Genomic DNA, 20,110 nt, shown 5'->3' with positions numbered 1-20,110 from the left:
ACCGCGCCTTGAGACCCTACAGGTGGATCAGAACGCATAGAAATCACTGATTGATTGATTGATTCATTCATTGAAGTGCTTCCGTTTGGTGATCTGAGATGTATTCAGCTTAAATGATTCAGTGGGGCTGCGCTCTGCTTGTCGCTGTAAAGATTTGTCTCATTGGACCCTTTGCTCTGCCCTCTTCCCTGAAGTATGAATGTGGTAGGTGAGTGAGTGGAAGTTAACAGCGCCTTGAGACCCTAGAGATTGATTTGCACGCTTTAGAAATCACTGATTGAGTGACGTACAGAGGACTTTAAGAAAGCTGTCCTCCATTTACTCATGTTAAGGAGAACGCAGGCATGAAGATATGTTTGAAAGACGAGCAGGTGCGACGTGTGTTTACTGTTTGGCAATCCTTGCTCACTTATCAGGTTCCACTTGGAACTCTCAGCGCCTTTTCAATGATCAGTAACTGAATGCAAAAGTCTGTGGGGTCAGAAGGACAATGGGTAAAGGCTCAGTTATATAAGAGACAAACAGTATACGCACTGAAACACAGGACAGCCTCAGTCTGTTTGCTTTCTAATCTGATGACGCAAAGACATGCATGAACACATGTGGAAACGTATGTTCCTGTATGTTATGGTCTGCATGCTTACACGTACTTTGTCCAAAAGCAACTTACACTTTGGACTGACTAACCCAGGAAACAACATATATAAAAGTAATTTATTTTAACACTTATCAAACAAGTATACCTTTCAAAAAGTGTGTGCCTACAAGGAAGTGCCCTTCACCATCTCCCCTTATGCAGATCAAGCGGAGAAAAACCCAGAACAGCGAACCAGACCTTTCTTTGGGGGTCCGGCCTGTTTGTATACCTTTATATAGGTAGGTGTACACACTGACAGGTGTATTTATGTGGTTTTATTCTGATACATGTGTGCAGTGGAACCCAAAGTGATTGAAGTACCATAAATTGTATTGTTCCTGTGTTCATCTATGGATGTCCCATATGTCCACAAATACATAACGTAACATTCTTCCATGTGTGAACACATATTGAAATATTTGCTTTTCAATCCACACTCCAGCTCATTTCAATACATGGAAGTACCAGGGTACGAGCGCATTAGGCCTCTATCAAATCACATGAAACTTCTAAAGTACTTAAGCAGGAATTGTTTGAGCCCTGAAGTCGTGTGAAACAAGTAGGACACGTCTAAGAGAAGGTTGAATCATCACTTTCACTTCACACCCGGAGTACATCTAGTTTTAACCATGGCACGGGCATTCGTTGAAGAAAAGACATCTTGGGTTCAAATCGAGAACCAGATCCCTGCTTTTGTCCAGATAAAAAGTGTACAACGAGGTCCCCTCAGAGGTGTAGCCCATACGAGTGCCACATTCCTACCCTGAGGAGGACTGAACACATATGATGAAGCATTCCACTATAAGCTGTGGGTTAGGCGTCTTCTCCTAATCAATCAATCAATCAGTAACTTTATTTCGGCTAAAAGCCATAAAAGTAAACAGTGAAACACCATAACATAATTATGCAATATAAGAAAGAGAAAATAGCAAAGAGGTAACATGGTTTGCTTTAAGAACCCTGAATACGTTATAAAATCGCATAGTTGTAGAAAAAACAGTGCATAACATGTATTATTATTTAAAATCTTTAAAACCCAAAATATTAAATATAAACTATTAGATCATTATGTCTTGACTCCAATCAATTAAAACTTGTTATGTTGGATAAATATAATCTAAGACCAATATGTTAAAAGACACATGATTATAGCAATTCTCTAGTTCTTACAGCCCATATATTCTGCAAATATCTCGCAGCTGGGGGAACTATTTTATCATTTGTAATGTTGTTGAGTATAAGAAGGAGGAATTTAGGCAAAGCACACCACAATTTACTTTAAGAGCCCTAGATAAGTTATAGAATCACAAAGTTGTAAGAAACTGAGCAAACAATCATTTTTCTTAAAATCTTAGGATCCAAAATAAAAATATCAAATATTAGGCCATTTTGTCTTAACTCCAACCAGTTAAGAATTGCTATGTTAAATAAATAAAATCTAAGATTAATGTGTTAAAAGCACACTATTATAGCAATTCTCTGGTTCTTATGGCCCATGCACTTTGCAAATACCTCGCAACTGGAAAAACTATTTTGTCATTTGTGTCAGTTATCAAAAGATGTAATACTGTGTTCCATTCCCTTATCCCAACTGACCTACATAACGGAGCAATCCACTTCTTCCTAGGTACCAAATATCTAGGACAGAAAAAAACAAAGTGCGCGAGTGACTCTTTTGTCTTTTGACAATGATGGCAGTATATTAAGTTACGGTCCTCCATTGCGCTGTAAATGTCTTGAGCGGGAGGGTCCCTAATCTGAACTTGATAATGAAAATGTCACTTACCCAGTGTACATCTGTTCGTGGCATCAGTCGCAGTAGATTCGCATGTTCTGCAATAGCTCGCCATCTGGTGTTGGGCCGGAGTGTTACAAGTTGTTTTTCTTCGAAGAAGTCTTTCGAGTCACGGGACCGAGTGACTCCTCCTTTTGTCTCCATTGCGCATGGGCGTCGACTCCATCCTCGATTGTTTTTCCCCGCAGAGGGTGAGGTAGGAGTTGAATTGTAGTAATAGTGCCCATGCAATGGAGTGACTAAGTATGCACCTATTTAAGGTTGAGATGATACATATATAAATAATTGAAGGTAACTTCCAAACTGCTACAGGCTCCCGGGGAGGCGGGTGGGCACATGCGAATCTACTGCCACTGATGCCACGAACAGATGTACACTGGGTAAGTGACATTTTCAGTTCGATGGCATCTGTCGCTGTAGATACGCATGTTCTGCATAGACTAGTAAGCAGTTATTTCCCCAAAAGCGGTGGATCAGCCTGTAGGAGTGGAAGTAGTTTGAAATAATGTCCTTAATACGGCTTGACCTACTGTGGCTTGTTGTGCGGATAACACGTCTACACAGTAGTGCTTGGTGAATGTGTGAGGCGTAGACCATGTGGCTGCCTTACATATTTCTTGCATTGGGATGTTTCCTAGAAAGGCCATGGTAGCACCTTTCTTTCTGGTTGAGTGTGCCCTTGGTGTAATGGGCAGCTGTCGTTTAGCTTTAAGGTAGCAGATTTGGATGCATTTAACTATCCATCTTGCTATACCTTGTTTTGAAATTGGGTTTCCTGCGTGAGGTTTTTGAAAGGCAATAAAGAGTTGTTTAGTCTTTCTGATGTTTTTTGTTCTGTCAATGTAATACATCAATGCTCTTTTGACATCTAATGTATGTAGTGCCCTTTCAGCTACGGTATCTGGCTGTGGAAAGAACACTGGAAGTTCCACTGTTTGATTTAGATGGAACGGTGAAATAACCTTTGGCAAAAATTTAGGATTGGTCCTTAGGACGACTTTATTTTTGTGTAGTTGTATAAAAGGTTCCTGTATTGTAAACGCCTGAATCTCGCTTACTCTTCTTAGGGAAGTAATGGCGATGAGAAATGCCACCTTCCAGGTTAGGAACTGTATTTCGCAGGAGTGCATGGGTTCAAAAGGTGGACCCATAAGTCTAGTTAGGACAACATTTAGGTTCCATGAAGGAACAGGTAGTGTTCTTGGTGGTATAATTCTCCTAAGGCCCTCCATGAATGCTTTAATGACTGGTATCTTATATAGGGAAGTTGATAGGTAGTCTGCAGGTATGCAGATATTGCTGCAAGGTGAATCTTGATGGAAGAGAAAGCTAGGTTAGATTTTTGTAAGTGAAGCAAGTAACCCACTACATGTTCTGGAGTTGTGTGTAATGGTTGTATTTGATTAATATGGCAGTAGCAAACAAACCTCTTCCATTTACTTGCATAGCAGTGCCTGGTGGATGGCCTTCTGGCTTGTTTTATGACTTCCATACATTCTTGGGTAAGTTGTAAGTGCCCGAATTCTAGGATTTCAGGAGCCAGATTGCTAGATTCAGCGATGCTGGATCGGGGTGTCTGATCTTTTGGTTGTGCTGTGTCAACAGATCTGGCCTGTTGGGCAATTTGATGCAGGGTACCACTGATAGGTCTAGCAGCGTTGTGTACCAGGGTTGCCTTGCCCAAGTTGGTGCTATCAATATGAGTTTGAGTTTGCTTTGACTGAGTTTGTTTACCAGGTAAGGAAGGAGAGGGAGAGGAGGAAAAGCGTAAGCAAATATCCCTGACCAGTTCATCCATAGGGCATTGCCTTGGGATTGTTTGTGTGGGTATCTGGATGCGAAGTTTTGGCATTTTGCGTTCTCCCTTGTCGCAAACAAGTCTATCTGAGGTGTTCCCCAGAGTTTGAAATAAGTGTTCAGAATTTGGGGGTGAATTTCCCATTCGTGGACCTGTTGGTGATCTCGAGAGAGATTGTCTGCGAGTTGATTTTGGATCCCTGGTATAAACTGTGCAATTAGGCGAATTTGGTTGTGAATTGCCCAATGCCAAATTTTGTGTGCTAGCAGGCTTAACTGCGTGGAGTGCGTCCCTCCCTGCTTGTTTAGATAATACATTGTTGTCATGTTGTCTGTTTTGACGAGAATGTATTTGTGAACTATTATTGGTTGGAAAGCTTTTAGTGCTTGAAAAACTGCTAGAAGTTCTAGGTGATTGATATGCAGTTTTGTTTGATGTACGTTCCATTGTCCTTGTATGCTGTGTTGATCGAGGTGTGCTCCCCACCCTGTCATGGAAGCATCTGTTGTTATTACGTATTGTGGCACTGGGTCTGGGAAAGGCCGCCCCTTGTTTAAATTTATGTTGTTCCACCACAGAAGCGAGAGGTAAGTTTGGCGGTCTATTAACACCAGATCTAGAAGGTGACCCTGTGCTTGAGACCACTGTGATGCTAGGCATTGTTGTAAGGGCCTTATGTGCAGTCTTGCGTTTGGGACAATGGCTATGCATGATGACATCATGCCTAGGAGTTGTAATACCATCTTTGCCTGTATCTTTTGTGTTGGATACATGCGTTGTATGATGGTGTTGAAATTTAGAATTCTTTGTGGACTTGGAGTGGCTACTCCCTTTGATGTGTCTATTATGGCTCCTAGGTATTGTTGTACCTTGCGCGGCAGAATGTTGGATTTTGTAAAGTTGACGGTGAACCCGAGTTTGAAGAGGGTTTGTATGATCTGATTTGTGTGATTGGAGCACTGTATGAACGAATGGGCCTTGATTAGCCAGTCGTCCAAATATGGGAACACATGTATTTGCTGCCTTCTTATGTGTGCAGCGACTACCGCTAGACATTTGGTAAAGACTCTTGGTGCGGTTGTTAATCCGAAAGGCAGTACCTTGAATTGGTAATGTATTCCTTTGAATACAAACCTTAGGTATTTCCTGTGCGATGGGTGTATTGGTATATGGAAATAAGCATCCTTGAGGTCTAAAGTTGCCATGTAGTCGTGTAGTTTTACCAATGGCAATACGTCTTGTAGTGTGACCATGTGGAAGTGGTCTGATTTGATGAAAGTGTTCACTACTCTGAGGTCTAGGATTGGTCTCAGCGTTTTGTCCTTCTTTGGTATCAGAAAGTACAGTGAGTAAACTCCTGTGTTTATTTGTGTGTTTGGCACTAATTCGATTGCATTCTTTTGCAATAGTGCCTGCACTTCTATCTCCAGGAGATTGGAATGGTGTGTTGTTAAATTTTGTGCTTTTGGTGGTATGTTTGGAGGGAATTGTAGAAATTCTATGCAATAACCATGTTGGATAATTGCTAGAACCCAAGTGTCTGTAGTGATTTCCTCCCATGCTTTGTAATAATGACCTATTCTTCCCCCCACTGGTGTTGTGAGGAGGGGGTGAGTGACCTGTGAGTCATTGTTTAGTAGTAGGGGTTTTGGGGCTTTGAAATCTCCCTCTATTTCTAGGGAATTGCCCTCCTCTATATTGTCCACGAAAACCTCCTCTATACTGTCCCTGGTAAGTGGACGGTGTTGCTTGTGAGGTGCTGGCTTGTGTGCTTTGACCCCGAAACCCCCCTCGAAAGGGCGTTTTACGGAATGTGCTGTAATTCCCTCTGCTCTGCGGGGAGTAGAGTGCGCCCATGGCTTTGGCAGTGTCCGTATCTTTTTTGAGTTTCTCAATCGCTGTGTCCACTTCTGGACCGAACAGTTCTTTTTCATTAAAAGGCATATTGAGAACTGCTTGTTGAATCTCTGGTTTAAATCCAGACGTTCGGAGCCATGCATGCCTTCTGATAGTTACAGATGTATAAATTGTCCGTGCAGCTGTATCTGCAGCGTCCATGGAGGAACGTATCTGGTTGTTGGAGATGGTCTGTCCCTCCTCAACCACTTGTTTTGCCCTATTTTGGAAGTCCTTGGGCAGATGTTCAATGAGATGTTGCATCTCGTCCCAGTGGGCTCTGTCATAGCGCGCAAGTAGTGCCTGGGAGTTCGCGATGTGCCACTGGTTTGCAGCTTGTGCTGCGACTCTTTTACCAGCTGCATCGAACTTGCGGCTTTCTTTATCTGGGGGTGGTGCATCTCCAGATGTGTGAGAGTTGGCCCTTTTCCTAGCTGCTCCTACAACAACAGAGTCTGGTGGCAGCTGTGTAGTGATGAAAACCGGGTCCGTAGGAGGCGGCTTATACTTTTTTTCCACCCTTGGTGTGATTGCCCTACTTTTGACCGGCTCCTTAAATATGTATTTTGCGTGCCGGAGCATACCAGGGAGCATAGGCAAGCTTTGGTATGAGCTGTGGGTGGAGGAGAGTGTGTTGAACAAGAAATCAACCTCGACCTGTTCTGAGTGGAGGCTTACGTTGTGAAATTGTGCTGCTCTAGCCACCACCTGAGAGTACGCGGTGCTGTCTTCTGGTGGAGATGGCTTTGTAGGGTATGCCTCCGGGCTGTTATCTGACACTGGGGCGTCGTATAGGTCCCATGCGTCCTGATCTTGGTCACCCTGGCTCATGGTGGTGTGAGCCGGGGAGTGTGATGGAGTTTGTGCTGGTGAAACGTTAATCACGGGCGGAGGAGAGGGTGGTGGTGTAACTCTTTTCACCACTTTTGGTTGTGGTGCTTGTTCCGTCTGGAACTCCAACCTTCTCTTTCTCCTAATGGGGGGAAGGGTGCTTATTTTTCCTGTCCCCTGCTGAATGAAGATACGCTTTTGCGTATGGTCCACATCAGTTGCTTGTAGCTCTTCCTCAAACCTATGCTTTTGCATTTGGGAGGTTAGCGAGTGCTCTTCTGTATAAGAGCCTGAAGCTGGGTCGCTTGCAGTTTGTTTCGGCATCGAAACTTTGTCTGCGTGTTTTTTCGGCTCCGAGGTGACTTTTTTCCTTTTCGGGGCCGAAACCTCTCGGCGTCGATCTGTTTCGGTGCCGCTGTCTCGGCGTCGAGCCGTGTCCACACCAGCATCTCGGTGTCGAGGCTTGTCTCCAGCACTTTCTCGGTCCCGAGAAGGCTGCGTGCCGGTGTCTCGACCGGAGTCGGACGATCTCGGCACTGTTTGGGCCTTTTTCGGTGCCGACGGTCGGTCACCGAATTTATGGGTCGAGCCATGGCCTGGTGGCAGTGGCGTCCCCTGGGCCTTGTAAATGTTTCTTTGTGTGGTTTTCGACGTCTTACTCACGGTTTGTGTGTCGTCGAATCCTTCGGAGTCTGAGTCTTGGATCGAGAAGGTACCTTCTTCTTCCTGTTCCTCGAACTCCCGTTGGGCTGTCGGTGCGGACGCCATTTGAAGTCTTCTGGCTCGACGGTCTCGGAGTGTTTTTCGGGACCGGAACGCACGACAGGCCTCGCAGGTGTCTTCGCTGTGCTCAGGTGACAGGCACAGGTTGCAGACCAAGTGTTGGTCTGTGTAGGGGTATTTATTGTGGCATTTGGGGCAGAAACGGAACGGGGTCCGTTCCATCGGCGTTCTTCAGCACGCGGTCGGGCCGACCAGGCCCCGACGGAGGATCGAAAAAACTACCCCGAAGGGCACCGGAGCTCTCCGATCTTCGATGCGGTGTGGAATCTAAGTACGCCGATCCCGAACGCAACAATACCGACGAAAATCTTCCGAAATTAGCTAATTTTCCGTTCCGATACTCGGAGCGACAGGAACACGTCCGAACCCGATGGCGGAAAAAAAACAATCGAGGATTGAGTCGACGCCCATGCGCAATGGAGACAAAAGGAGGAGTCACTCGGTCCCGTGACTCGAAAGACTTCTTCGAAGAAAAACAACTTGTAACACTCCGGCCCAACACCAGATGGCGAGCTATTGCAGAACATGCGTATCTACAGCGACAGATGCCATCGAACATAAGGTTTTAGTATAGGGAGGATTTACATTTTCCATGTAGGCCTCAAATTTGGGGCTACATTTATGGTCTAGGAACTGTAAGGTCCGACTGCCATGGTTTTTAGACCAAGTTTGAGCCAAGATGTTCTCCCAATAGCACCTTTTTACACGCTCTTTTACTCCCTTGGTCAGATTATGAGGAGCACTCCACACCTCCTCCATCTTGAGAAATTTACACGTATCTCTATTGTGTCTAAACCAAGGGATCTTTAGTGCACTGTCACTTACAAGAAACTCATCTACAGCTACGTGGAGGGTGGACAAATTCTCCGAAGACCAAAGACGAATCCAATACATGAGTGGTCTTAATGCAATTTCATTATGGATCTCGTTTAGGGCTAGGTCAAATCTAAGGGGGGTGAGAGGGGTGCTCATAGGCAGCCTCAAAATATTTCGTATAAAACGTTTTTCTACCGTGGTCAGGCACCTAGAGTTAATGTGCCCCCAAAGCTCAGCGCCATAAATTGAAGCTGCAACTGCCGCTGCTTTATAAACAGTGATGGCCGGTGATATCTCCCCCTCCAAAGTATTGGCGATTTTCCTCCCTATCACTGTTGCCCGCTGCCTAAGTGATGTCATACTCTTCCCGATCTGTGACGACCAATGTTGGTCATCACTTAGCCTGATCCCCAAATAATCAAATTTGCTGACTCTCTCCACTGGTTGGCCCGCTATAGTCATTTTCCCCCTAAACAGTTTATGCGGGTTAAAAGCCATGAACTTCGATTTTGTTGGATTAATTTCAAGTCCTCTTTTAAAACAAAAGTTATAAAAAGCATCCAATTCATTTTGTAAGCCCATGGGTGTTCTTGAGATTAGTGAAGTATCATCGGCGAACATTAAAATGGGGACGGGGGATCCAGCTAGCCTTGGGGCATCGTGGTTGCAGTGTAACAGTTGGTCCGCGGCACCATTGATGTAAAGGTTAAACAGTGTTGGTGCCAGAATGCACCCCTGCCTAACCCCCCTATTGACAGGTATGGCTTCAGTTAGATCGCCACTTTCTGACCAGCGAACATGAGCATAAGTCCCTTCATGTAGGTATCTAATCAATCTTAGTAGTTCTCCATCAAGTTGATAACTCTCCATAACTTTCCATAGTATATCCCGAGGTACCATGTCAAAGGCAGCCTTTAAATCAATAAAGGCTACATATAAATGGCTCTTGTTGAGTGACAAATATTTCCAACCGAGAAGGTTAAACCTAAAAACCTGGTCTATTGTACTCATTCCTTTTCTAAAACCTGCCTGGAAGTCGGAGAGAATTTGGGAATCCTATAACCATATCTGTAGTCTATTTAGTACCTGCTTGCTGAATATCTTTTGACTAACATCAATCAGACTAATAGGCCTATAGTTGGTAGGTTGTTCCCTTGGCCCTTTCTTATAAATAGGGACTATGATTGCTCCTTGCCACGTGGTAGGAAGTCCTTCCCCCCTCAATATCTCATTACTGAGCGCATTTAGATACAGAGACCAGGTTGTCGGTCGGGACAAATATAAATCACCAGGGATGCCATCAAGACCAGGGGCCTTCCCTTTACATATTGATTGAAGAGCCAGTGTTGTTTCTTTTAGGGAGAAAAGGTCCAGCTCAAATTTGGGTGGTATAACTCTCCCTCCCGTTAAGGTGTTTGCAAAAAGGACATTAGGTTTTAACGGAGGAATAGCAGTACTGCTAAAATGAGGTTTTCTGTATACATTTGTAAAATACTTCACCCAAGTTTCTGGCTGGATTACAGGGTAGTTCTCCACACCTTGGGGACTACTTTTGTCTGCCACTAATTTCCAGAATAAATTAAAATCCTTCTCATGAAGTGCATCAACCATCCTGTTCCAATATCTGGTTACCTACTCTTTTTTTTCATTTTTAAGTACAATTTTGTATGCAGCCCTAGATTTTCTTATCTCTCGGCAGTTCCCTTCCTTAAGTGCTCCCAATAGCTGTATTTTGGCCTGACGCAAGTGTTGGAGAACCACCTCGATACTCTAATCCCCGTCTCTGTCCGCCTCCTTGCTACCTGGAAATGTGGTTTTAACCGGGTGATCAGAACGCTATGCAGATTGATCAGATCCACCAATATCATATTTGTATGATTCAATGGGGAAAGCGTTGTTACAACTATTCTATAGATTAGTAGCTGGAAGTTTTCATCGTCTTCCACCCATTCCCATTTCACATTTTTACAATCATTAGTCCTAGTTAGGACACTATTTTGGGCCCATGTTGTCAATGTCTTACAGCTGAATAGAATAGTAGAAAAGGAGGTACTCAGAGCTTGATGGTCACTATCAATACGAGGGAGAACAACCATGTCAATAAGAGATTTCCAGAGAGCGTCATCTACTAGAACATAGTCCAAGTGGCTAAAATATTGACCTCTCCTGTATGTGGGCGACGCCGTGGTATCTGATCTGGTGTTTCCATTTACTATTCTTAGTCCCTTCATTTTAATTTGATCTTTGAATAGTTCTAATGCTCCTCCTCCTTTCTTAGATGTGGCTTGCACCGGCCCAGATCTATCCCATGCATCTGCAAACCTGATTTCTCTTTGCTGGTTGTCGTCTCTGCAACTCAACTGCATATTGAAATCTCCTGCGACAATTAGGCCCCGCCCTCCAGGAAGGCAGTTCAGAAAATCTGATAACGTACTCATCTGAGCAATCTGGGTCCTTTGGGTGCCAGGTCTGACATATATATTTACAATTATTATACTAACAGGACCCCTAGCAGTGCTGATTTCAACCATGACAGCTAATAGGTCCCTCGTAGGGGTTGCTATCTCCTTTACCTTTGGAAACAAATCATGTTTTAGCCACATCATCAAACCACCTGAAGCCCTGCCAGAAGGTGATAGAAGCGCGGTCTTCTGGAAGGTCCAATAACCTTCTCTGTTTATTGCAGATGAAGCCCATGTCTCCTGTAATAAAATAATATGGTGTTGATCTATAAAACTACACCAGTCAGGGTTAGCGGTCTTCTGAGTCAGTCCTGCCACATTCCAAGATAAAATCCTGATCGGTAGATCATGACGATCCCTCTTATCTGGCGGCTTCTCTCTAGTCTCATTTAAACAAGGTATTACTCCCTGGACCTTCTCCTTTAGTAAGTTGCTACAATGCACTTTTGACTCCGCTCCCAAGGTATATAGTGTGTGGTTGTTTGGCATAGGAGGATCAAGACTGGATATTCCATCTCTCCCGACCTTCACCGTGGGGGCTGCACGTCAATCTATAGCTGAAGTTGGACTGTGCTTTTGGTCCCTTCTATAGGTACATGTATGCTGGGCCGTTATGGTATTATTTATCTCTTGGGAAAACAGATTTGTCAGTGATTGGGGGAGTTTATGGGCAAGTGCCACTTGGGATGAGGCACCGGGTCTCACTCTTTCATCAAGTGCCAGAAGGCCCTTAACTAGGCTCTGGCTGGTAAATTTTAGCCCTATAAGATCTGTTGCTGATCCTACTCGTGTGTCTCTGTGCGGTAACTATGTCGTCCCTTATAATGGACCTGCACTTCTTTGTTCCCCTTATCCAATGGATTACTTTATTTTTAAGAGATTCTCCTTGCTCTAGTTGACCATTACTTAGCTTGGGGACATTTATCATGTATATATCGTAATCACTGTGTCTAATCTGACTTTGGGGGATATTTCTCGGAGAGCGTATAGGCCTTTTGTCTAAGAGTTCATCCCTGTGCATCTCACAGTTGGCTCCCTTGTCCCAAATTTTATCGCATTTATTAGAAACGCCCGCTACAGAAGGTGCACTATCGCCTCCGTGAATGATCTGAGTTACCATTCCAGCCTTTGACCCCTACACATCTTTGTCATGGATGTCTCAGCTATTAGGATTGGTTTTGTCAGGGAGTTAGGGTCAGATTTTAATGATGACTTCCTTATGTCCCCAATTATCGCAGATATACCATCCAGCTTCTCATATATCATATGGGTAAAGGATGTAAGGTGTTCTCTAAGAATCAAAATTTCGGCTCTTATCTGTACTAACTGTGAATCAGCAAGGTGTTCCTTCTGAGTGGTTGAAACTGGTAGTAACTCCTCAATTCCCCTTGACATAGTTCTCTCTGATTCAGATGGCTCCAATAAGGCAAGGGGTGAGAAGCGGTTATTACAATTTATAAGGGGGACACACCATCTTGTCGTCTAGGCGGATTTAGTTTGGGGCTCTCTATTAGAGTATTTGAATTTTTTGTCCTATTAGATTCTACATTAGAACCCTGAGATATAGGTATAGATATAGGTATCTGTGATTCTCTATTCACAGGGGCGAAAAAGGATTTTATGTCATGCGAAGTGACAAAGGCATCTTTCTTATGAGATTTTGAAGGCTTAGTGGCTAACAGACTCTCCACTTCCTCTATAAGATCATCAATTTGGGTCAGTGTGCAGTTTTCGGCCGCATGTCGAGGTACTTTCTTTGCCCCTCCCTGCTCGGTGGGATTGCTGGTGGCTTTCCTTTTCCCCATCCTGATAAGTTGTTGTTCTCAAGCAAGTTGTTACAAAAGGAAGAAGGGGAGAATATAGGTGCCTCAACAGATATGTTTCCAAAGCCAGCCACCCCTAGTTGTAATAGTGAGACGGTGGTGGTTTTAGTTTGGCTTTATTTAGTACTAAAAGTCAAATCCAATCGCAGGGTGGTAAAGGAAGTTAAAAGGAACAAAACACCAACACAGTACCTTCAGGCAACCATGCGTTTGTGAGCTGCCTAGTCCAGAAATCTTTGCAGGGATGTCAGGGGGGTGGCCCTGCCCTGCCACTTCCTGGCAATGACGGGCAAGGACGGGCAAGGACGGGCAAGGACGGGCCCGCCCTTGGCCCGGGCACGTCCCACGACGGCGGGAGCACGAACAAGATTTAAAGGGCTCCTGCCCCTGGCTGCAACAACGTGCTTCCCGCGACAGCGCGAACAAAGTTTAAAGGGCTCCTGCCCCTGGCTGCAACAACGTGCTTCCCGCGACGGCGGGAGCGCGAACAAGATTTAAAGGGCTCCTGCCCCTGGCTGCAACAACGCGCTTCCCGCGACGGCGGGAGCGCGAACAAAGTTTAAAGGGCTCCTGCCCCTGGCTGCAACAACGCGCTTCCCGCGACGGTGGGAGCGCGAGCAAGATTTAAAGGGCTCCTGCCCCTGGCTGCAACAACGCGCTTCCCGCGACGGAGGGAGTGCAAACAAAGTTTAAAGGGCTCCTGCCCCTGGCTGCAACAACGCGCTTCCCGCGACGGCGGGAGCGCGAAAAAGATTTAAAGGGCTCCTGCCCCTGGCTGCAACAACGTGCTTCCCGCGACGGCGGGAGCGCGAACAAAGTTTAAAGGGCTCCTGCCCCTGGCTGCAACAACGCGCTTCCCGCGACGGCGGGAGCATGAACAAGATTTAAAGGGCTCCTGCCCCTGGCTGCAACAACGCGCTTCCCGCGACGGCGGGAGCGCGAACAAAGTTTAAAGGGCTCCTGCCCCTGGCTGCAACAACGCGCTTCCCTAATCTATTTAGGTGTCTGCAGTGTGGGAGGTGATTACAGTACAGGTTAATCCCAGACTCTGAGCCCGCGCACCAGCTAAGCATGAACACTTCCACGCTGCACCAGTGTGTGACACGCAGGGAGGTGGCAGTGACGCGAGGATTGTCCTTTGTGTCTCTTTCTGGATCCCACCTGTGAATGGCCCAAGGTGGTACCTCGAAGCAAAGCTGCAGATACACATCTTCTCAATGCTCTTCCCTGGGCAGAGCAGCAGAACCTGAAGAAGGCCTGTAATGGTTCCTTCTTGATCTCTCTGTATTCTCCTGACATATTTTCACTTTTTGAGCACAACTGTTTTCAGTTTCTGTGCCCAGTGAAGGCTGTGTCACAAACAGTGAAGACTTTATGTATTTGGAGAAAATGCACTGAGAAAAAGAAATGCACATAAAGTGACAACAAATAAACCGTAACTTCAAAACTCGTAATTGTGACAGGTTTAGTACAAATCGGATTATAAACTAGACAAAACTGTTCAGGGACCCTGGCTTTATATAGTTGGAAAACAACTGCCCATCCACTGCCAAAAGGTAACTTTATTTACTGGGGAGGAGGTTCTACTCTGGCTTCGCTCACTCACCTTAAACACCAGGTTGTCGATGTGCATCGCCTTCTCCTCTTTCAGTAACTTCACGACCAGGCAGCAGATGATGTTTCGCTTTTTCTCCAGCGCGGTGCCCTCTGCATCCTCAACATTCAGGTATGTCTGGTTGGGCAGCAGCCACATCGGTGACTGTGGCTTTGCCAGCTTAGTGAGGGACGCATCGTTCAAGCGCAGGACACCTGCGGCGACAAGTCAAGCAAAAATGTGTATCTAACCGTTGGAGAGACAGCCAATAACCAGTCGCAGCAGAACAGCATCATGTACAGGGGAGCACCTGGAAGACAGCCATGCTGTGTGTGGCACCACTATAGGAAGCACTAGTAAGACGGCCATGTGTGTGGCACCGCTACAGGGAGCGCTAGAAAGACGGCCATGTTGTGTGTGGCACCACTACAGGGAGCGCTAGGAAGTCGGCCAGGTTGTGTGTGGCACCACTACAGGGAGCGCTAGGAAGTTGGCCATGTTGTGTGTGGCACCACTACAGGGAGCACTAGGAAGACGGGCATGTTGCGTGTGGCACCACTACAGGGAGTGCTAGGAAGACGGCTATGTTGTGTGTGGCACCACTACAGGAGTGTTAGGAAGACGGCCATATTGTGTGTGGCACCGCTACAGGGAGCGCTAGGAAGACGGCCATCTTGTGTGTGGCACCACTACAGGGAGCACAAGGAAGACAGCCATGTTGTGTGTGGCACCACTACAGGGAGCGCTAGGAAGACGGCCATGCTGTGTGTGGCACCACTACAGGGAGCGGTATGAAGACGGCCATGTTGTGTGTGGCATCACTACAGGGAGCGCTAGGAAGACGGCCATGTTGTGTGTGGCACTACTACAGGGAACGCGAGGAAGACGGCCATGTTGTGTGTGGTACCACTACAGGGAGCGCTAGGAAGACGGGCATGTTGTGTGTGGCATCACTACAGGGAGCGCTAGGAAGACGGCCATGTTGTGTGTGGCACTACTACAGGGAGCGCGACGAAGACGGCCATGTTGTGTGTGGCACTACTGCAGGGAGCGCGAGGAAGACGGCTATGTTGTGTGTGACACCACTACAGGGAGCGCTAGGAAGACGGCCATGTTGTGTGTGGCACCACTACAGGGAGCGCTAGGAAAACGGCCATGTTGTGTGTGGCACTACTACAGGGAGCGCGACGAAGACGGCCATGTTGTGTGTGGCACTACTGCAGGGAGCGCGAGGAAGACGGCTATGTTGTGTGTGACACCACTACAGGGAGCACTAGGAAGACGGCCATGTTGTGTGTGGTACCACTACAGGGAGCACTAGGAAGACGGCCATGTTGTGTGTGGCACCACTACAGGGAGCGCTAGGAAGACGGGCATGCTGTGTGTGGCACCACTACAGGGAGCACAAGGAAGACAGCCATGTTGTGTGTGGCACCACTACAGGGAGCGCTAGGAAGACGGCTATGTTGTGTGTGGTACCACTACAGGGAGCGGTATGAAGACGGCCATGTTGTGTGTGGCATCACTACAGGGAGCGCTAGGAAGACGGCCATGTTGTGTGTGGCACTACTACAGGGAGCGCGAGGAAGACAGCTATGTTGTGTGTGGCACCACTACAGGGAGCGCTAGGAAGACGGCCATTTTGTGTGTGGCACCACTACAGGGAGCGCTAGGAAGACGGCCATGTTGTTTTTGGCACCACTACAGGGAGCGCGAGGAAGACGGCCATGTTGTGTGTGGCACCACCACAGGGAGCACTAGGAAGACGACCATGTTGGGTGTGGCACCACTCTAGAAGATCACGACATACCTTTCGGAAGAAGGTCTTTGGTTTTGTTTTTGCTCTTGCTCATGGTTAGGATGCCATGTTCTCCAGTCAGTGGTGCCAGGGCTTGGACCAGAAGGGATGGAGGCAGACCGGTGGACTGCAGAAGAGATTCCACACTGAGTGTCTACGAGAGAGCAAACAAAAAGAAAATAATTTCTGGTGAAGTTTTCAGGGCCCGTTGTACGAATGGAAATCAAACACGAAACAGCACTTTCTGCAAGAGCAAAAAAACAGAAATGGTATTCAGGGAGAAAATGATGTCATGGAGAGCACCCATGACATTAGAATCCGCAAATTGCAAACTGTTTATCAATTCCAAAACTTTTATAAGAAAGCAGCTCTGTCTCGCATACACGCGAGAACTAATTGCTTGTGCTGTGAAATCCTTTTGAAACTCACTCCCTGCGGAACTATACTCACTCTCCCGACTTCAAGCACCTCTTCTACATACATCTAACAATCCTGCCTCCAAGTTCTCGTATGTTACAACTAGAACCTTTTTTTGTTTTCTGTTTTCCTAACACACAGCGGCATCTTCCAGTTCTCGGTGAGGGGCACTTACTACATCAAGGTGAAGGAGCTTTATACAAAGCCATGAAATAAAATAGAAAAATAAAATGAAGACACCTGGGCTGTGCCAAAGCATGACTCGATCATCATTTTCCTTCAGTTTTCAAGTAATTATCACCATGACACCATCAGCATCCATTGCTGTTGACACATCTACCAACCCACCAGGCTCAGAGCCTAAATCAGCAGATACAAACAAGGTAACAAACATCGAGGGCACATCAGATAACCAATTTAGAGAGGTTTTTTGTTGTGGATGAAAAGGCCAAAGGCAAAGCCAATAGGTCTGGCATAAAACGGCAGGTATGGCTTCACCGAATGGTGACCTTGTGATATTAAGAATGGGTGAAAACAAGGGCCAGACAATCTCCAAGGGAACAAATATTGAGTATCCTTTCATCCACTGACTCCTTGCATTTGACAATTCCAAAAATCACAGACGCACACAAAAAAGTATATATGGATAAGAAAGCAAATTACAGCAAGTGCCTTAAAAATGTAAGTTAAAATATGTGAAAATTCTATTAGAATTAAATGATTTGAACATGTGTCTTTTTTGCCCTGAGGTCGATTTATGCAAACCAAACATCAAGTCAAACATTACAGAAAAAATGTCAGTAGCGGGACGGGTAGGACCACTGCTCATTAAAGGTGCTCGTTTGTCCTGAACCTGGGAGCCATCTTGAAGCAGATGCAGCATTTGGAAATCTTGAAGAGAAATACCATTCCAATATGGCAACCACATTCAAGGATAGTCTGCTGCTGGTAGCATATTGTTCCTTTACAGTGCACCCTACTGATGGAGTATTGGTCATACAGTGCTGGGATCCTCTACCCAGCAGCCCAACACCACCAGCACTCTTGCCAGCTGCCATCCACCAGATGGGCACATTTGCAAATCACTACTATAACTCAAGAATCATCACAATTCCACACTTAGTGACTCAAAGTCACTGCTTGCAAGGGCTATGGTCTGGCTAAACCAAAATGTGCCGTTACAACAAGTAAAAGCTAAAGAGGGCAGACTCAAAGGAAGCAAATGCTAACGGGGGAGTCTCCAAAGTCCCTCCCTGTGTCTCTGCAGGAGTGTGGCAGACGGTTTGAGTGGTCTCTAACCATAAAGCAGAACATCCAGTGATTGCAGTGATGCTGTGCCTTACCTTCTGGTGGTTGAAGTGCAGTAATATGTACATCTGAAGGGTGGAGACATGGAGAACGTGTGCTCCAAACTCCAGCTCTGCGTGTCCCAACCAAGTCCACTGTAACCTTCGAGGGTTCAAGTGTTCCGCGCCGTACATGGTCTGTCCTGGAAAAGTGAAGAGTCGTCAGTATAGATGGACCTACGTGCTCACAGATGGAGATGCTGCCTGTGGCCACTGTGGGACCAGACATCTTACTGATGGCTTACCTGGCCTGGGACAAGCACGGTCCTCATAGTATTCCATGTTAGCATCTATGAAACTCGACTGTCAGTAACACATGCAGTTTAGTAGGAGTTACTTACTGGTAGCAGTGGTTCTCCAGCATGAGTAAACATGTTATATTAGCAAAATACAAACACCCTCTACAGTTTGGAAGGAGATGGCAAAGAAATACATTGCCAGCTCTCCAGTCATTGCTACTTTTAGCAAAACCACGCCCATATAAGTCGTCTTTCCCATTACCTAGTCCGTCTATAGTTGACATAATTAGAATTGCCCCCACTATCTACTTGTTATTAGTTTCATCTTGTCACTAAAACTTAACCATATATCTGTCCCTTACTAGTAATACCTTTGGTTTTAGGAATAATTAATACAATTAATTAATTCAGCTTACAGTAAATGTCTGCCTAATCTAACTTTGCTAATGAAATTAATGGTCTCTGTCGGTTCTTGGGCAGCACAACCTACTCGAAGGAAACTCAAATCTAGGGCTCGGAGTGTGCGCTATGGACAAAATTAAAACACCACCAACCATACGTAAAGGACGTCAGGTCCTAAGTCCAAATGTACAGGTCCACACCTGTCGGGACTGGACTTCCACTGCTGGTACTTAATGAACCGAGCAGGACAAGGAGTTACTGCTATACTGGTACCTGATGTGCACTTTTGAACCTGCCTTTAACAATCCGTCTGCAGTTGGTACTGCTGTAGATTCACATGCTTTGCACACTCCTGACTTGTAGTGCTGGGCTCAGAGCGTTACAAAAAAGCCCCTTTGTTCTGCGGTAACTTGTGATACCTCTCTTGAAACCCACAATGCACCGGTGTGTCAGTGTGGAGATATGAAGTATCATTTATGTGAAGTGGATTAAGTTACAAAAAATAGTGTGTTTGTTCCAGGTAGGTAACAGCTCCATTTTCAGCCTGTACAGCTGGAGGAGGTGCTCTGTACAGAGCAAACAGCAGCATCCATCCCCTATATCGATAGCTTGTGAGCAGATGATGTGAGAATGAAAATGTCACTTACCCAGTGTACATCTGTTCATGGCATCAGTCGCTGGAGATTCACATGTTCTGCATAGCTCGCCATCTGGTGTTGGGTCGGAGTGTTCCAAGTTGTTTTTCTTCGAAGAAGTCTTTCGAGTCACGGGACCGAGTGACTCCTCCTTTTGTCTCCATTGCGCATGGGCGTCGACTCCATCTTCGATTGTTTTCCCCGCAGAGGGTGAGGTAGGAGTTGTGTTGTAGCAATAGTGCCCATGCAATGGAGTGACTAAGTATGTACCTATTTAAGGTTAAAATAATATATATACAAATGTACAAAGTTGAAGCTAACTTCCAAACTGCTACAGGCTCCCGGGGAGGTGGGTGGGCACATGTGAATCTCCAGCGACTGATTCCACGAACAGATGTACACTGGGTAAGTGACATTTTCAGTTCGATGGCATCTGTCGCTGTAGATACACATGTTCTGCATAGACTAGTAAGCAGTTATCTCCCCAAAAGCGGTGGCTCAGCCTGTAGGAATGGAAGTGGTTTGAAATAATGTTCTTAACACGGCTTGACCTACTGTGGCTTGTTGTGCGGATAGCACGTCTACACAGTAGTGTTTGGTGAATGTGTGAGGCGTAGACCATGTGGCTGCCTTACATATTTCTTGCATTGGGATGTTTCCTAGAAAGGCCATGGAAGCACCTTTCTTTCTGGTTGAGTGTGCCCTTGGTGTAATGGGCAGCTGTCGTTTAGCTTTAAGGTAGCAGATTTGGATGCATTTAACTATCCATCTGGCTATACCTTGTTTTGATATTGGGTTTCCTGCATGAGGTTTTTGAAATGCAATAAATAGTTGTTTA

At 45.9% G+C, this 20,110-nt stretch overlaps 1 protein-coding gene across 2 annotated transcripts in view; it reads right to left on the bottom strand.

The window, feature by feature from the left end:
• LOC138296904 (cullin-9-like) overlaps positions 1-20,110 on the bottom strand; it is a 360,394-nt gene that overhangs the window by 23,506 nt on the left and 316,778 nt on the right. For both annotated transcript variants that reach the window (XM_069236417.1, XM_069236416.1), the window contains exons 29-31: positions 17,994-18,139; positions 16,246-16,387; positions 14,448-14,650 (exon numbers count right to left, since the gene is read on the bottom strand). In XM_069236417.1, the coding sequence (XP_069092518.1) occupies positions 14,448-14,650; positions 16,246-16,387; positions 17,994-18,139 (491 nt within the window). The remainder of the gene's footprint in view (positions 1-14,447; positions 14,651-16,245; positions 16,388-17,993; positions 18,140-20,110) is intronic.

This window comes from Pleurodeles waltl, chromosome 5 (assembly GCF_031143425.1).
Source record: "Pleurodeles waltl isolate 20211129_DDA chromosome 5, aPleWal1.hap1.20221129, whole genome shotgun sequence".
Taxonomy (NCBI): Eukaryota; Metazoa; Chordata; class Amphibia; order Caudata; family Salamandridae; genus Pleurodeles; species Pleurodeles waltl.
The sequence above is the reverse complement of the archived record's forward strand: the minus strand, read 5'-3'. Positions and strand labels throughout refer to the sequence as shown.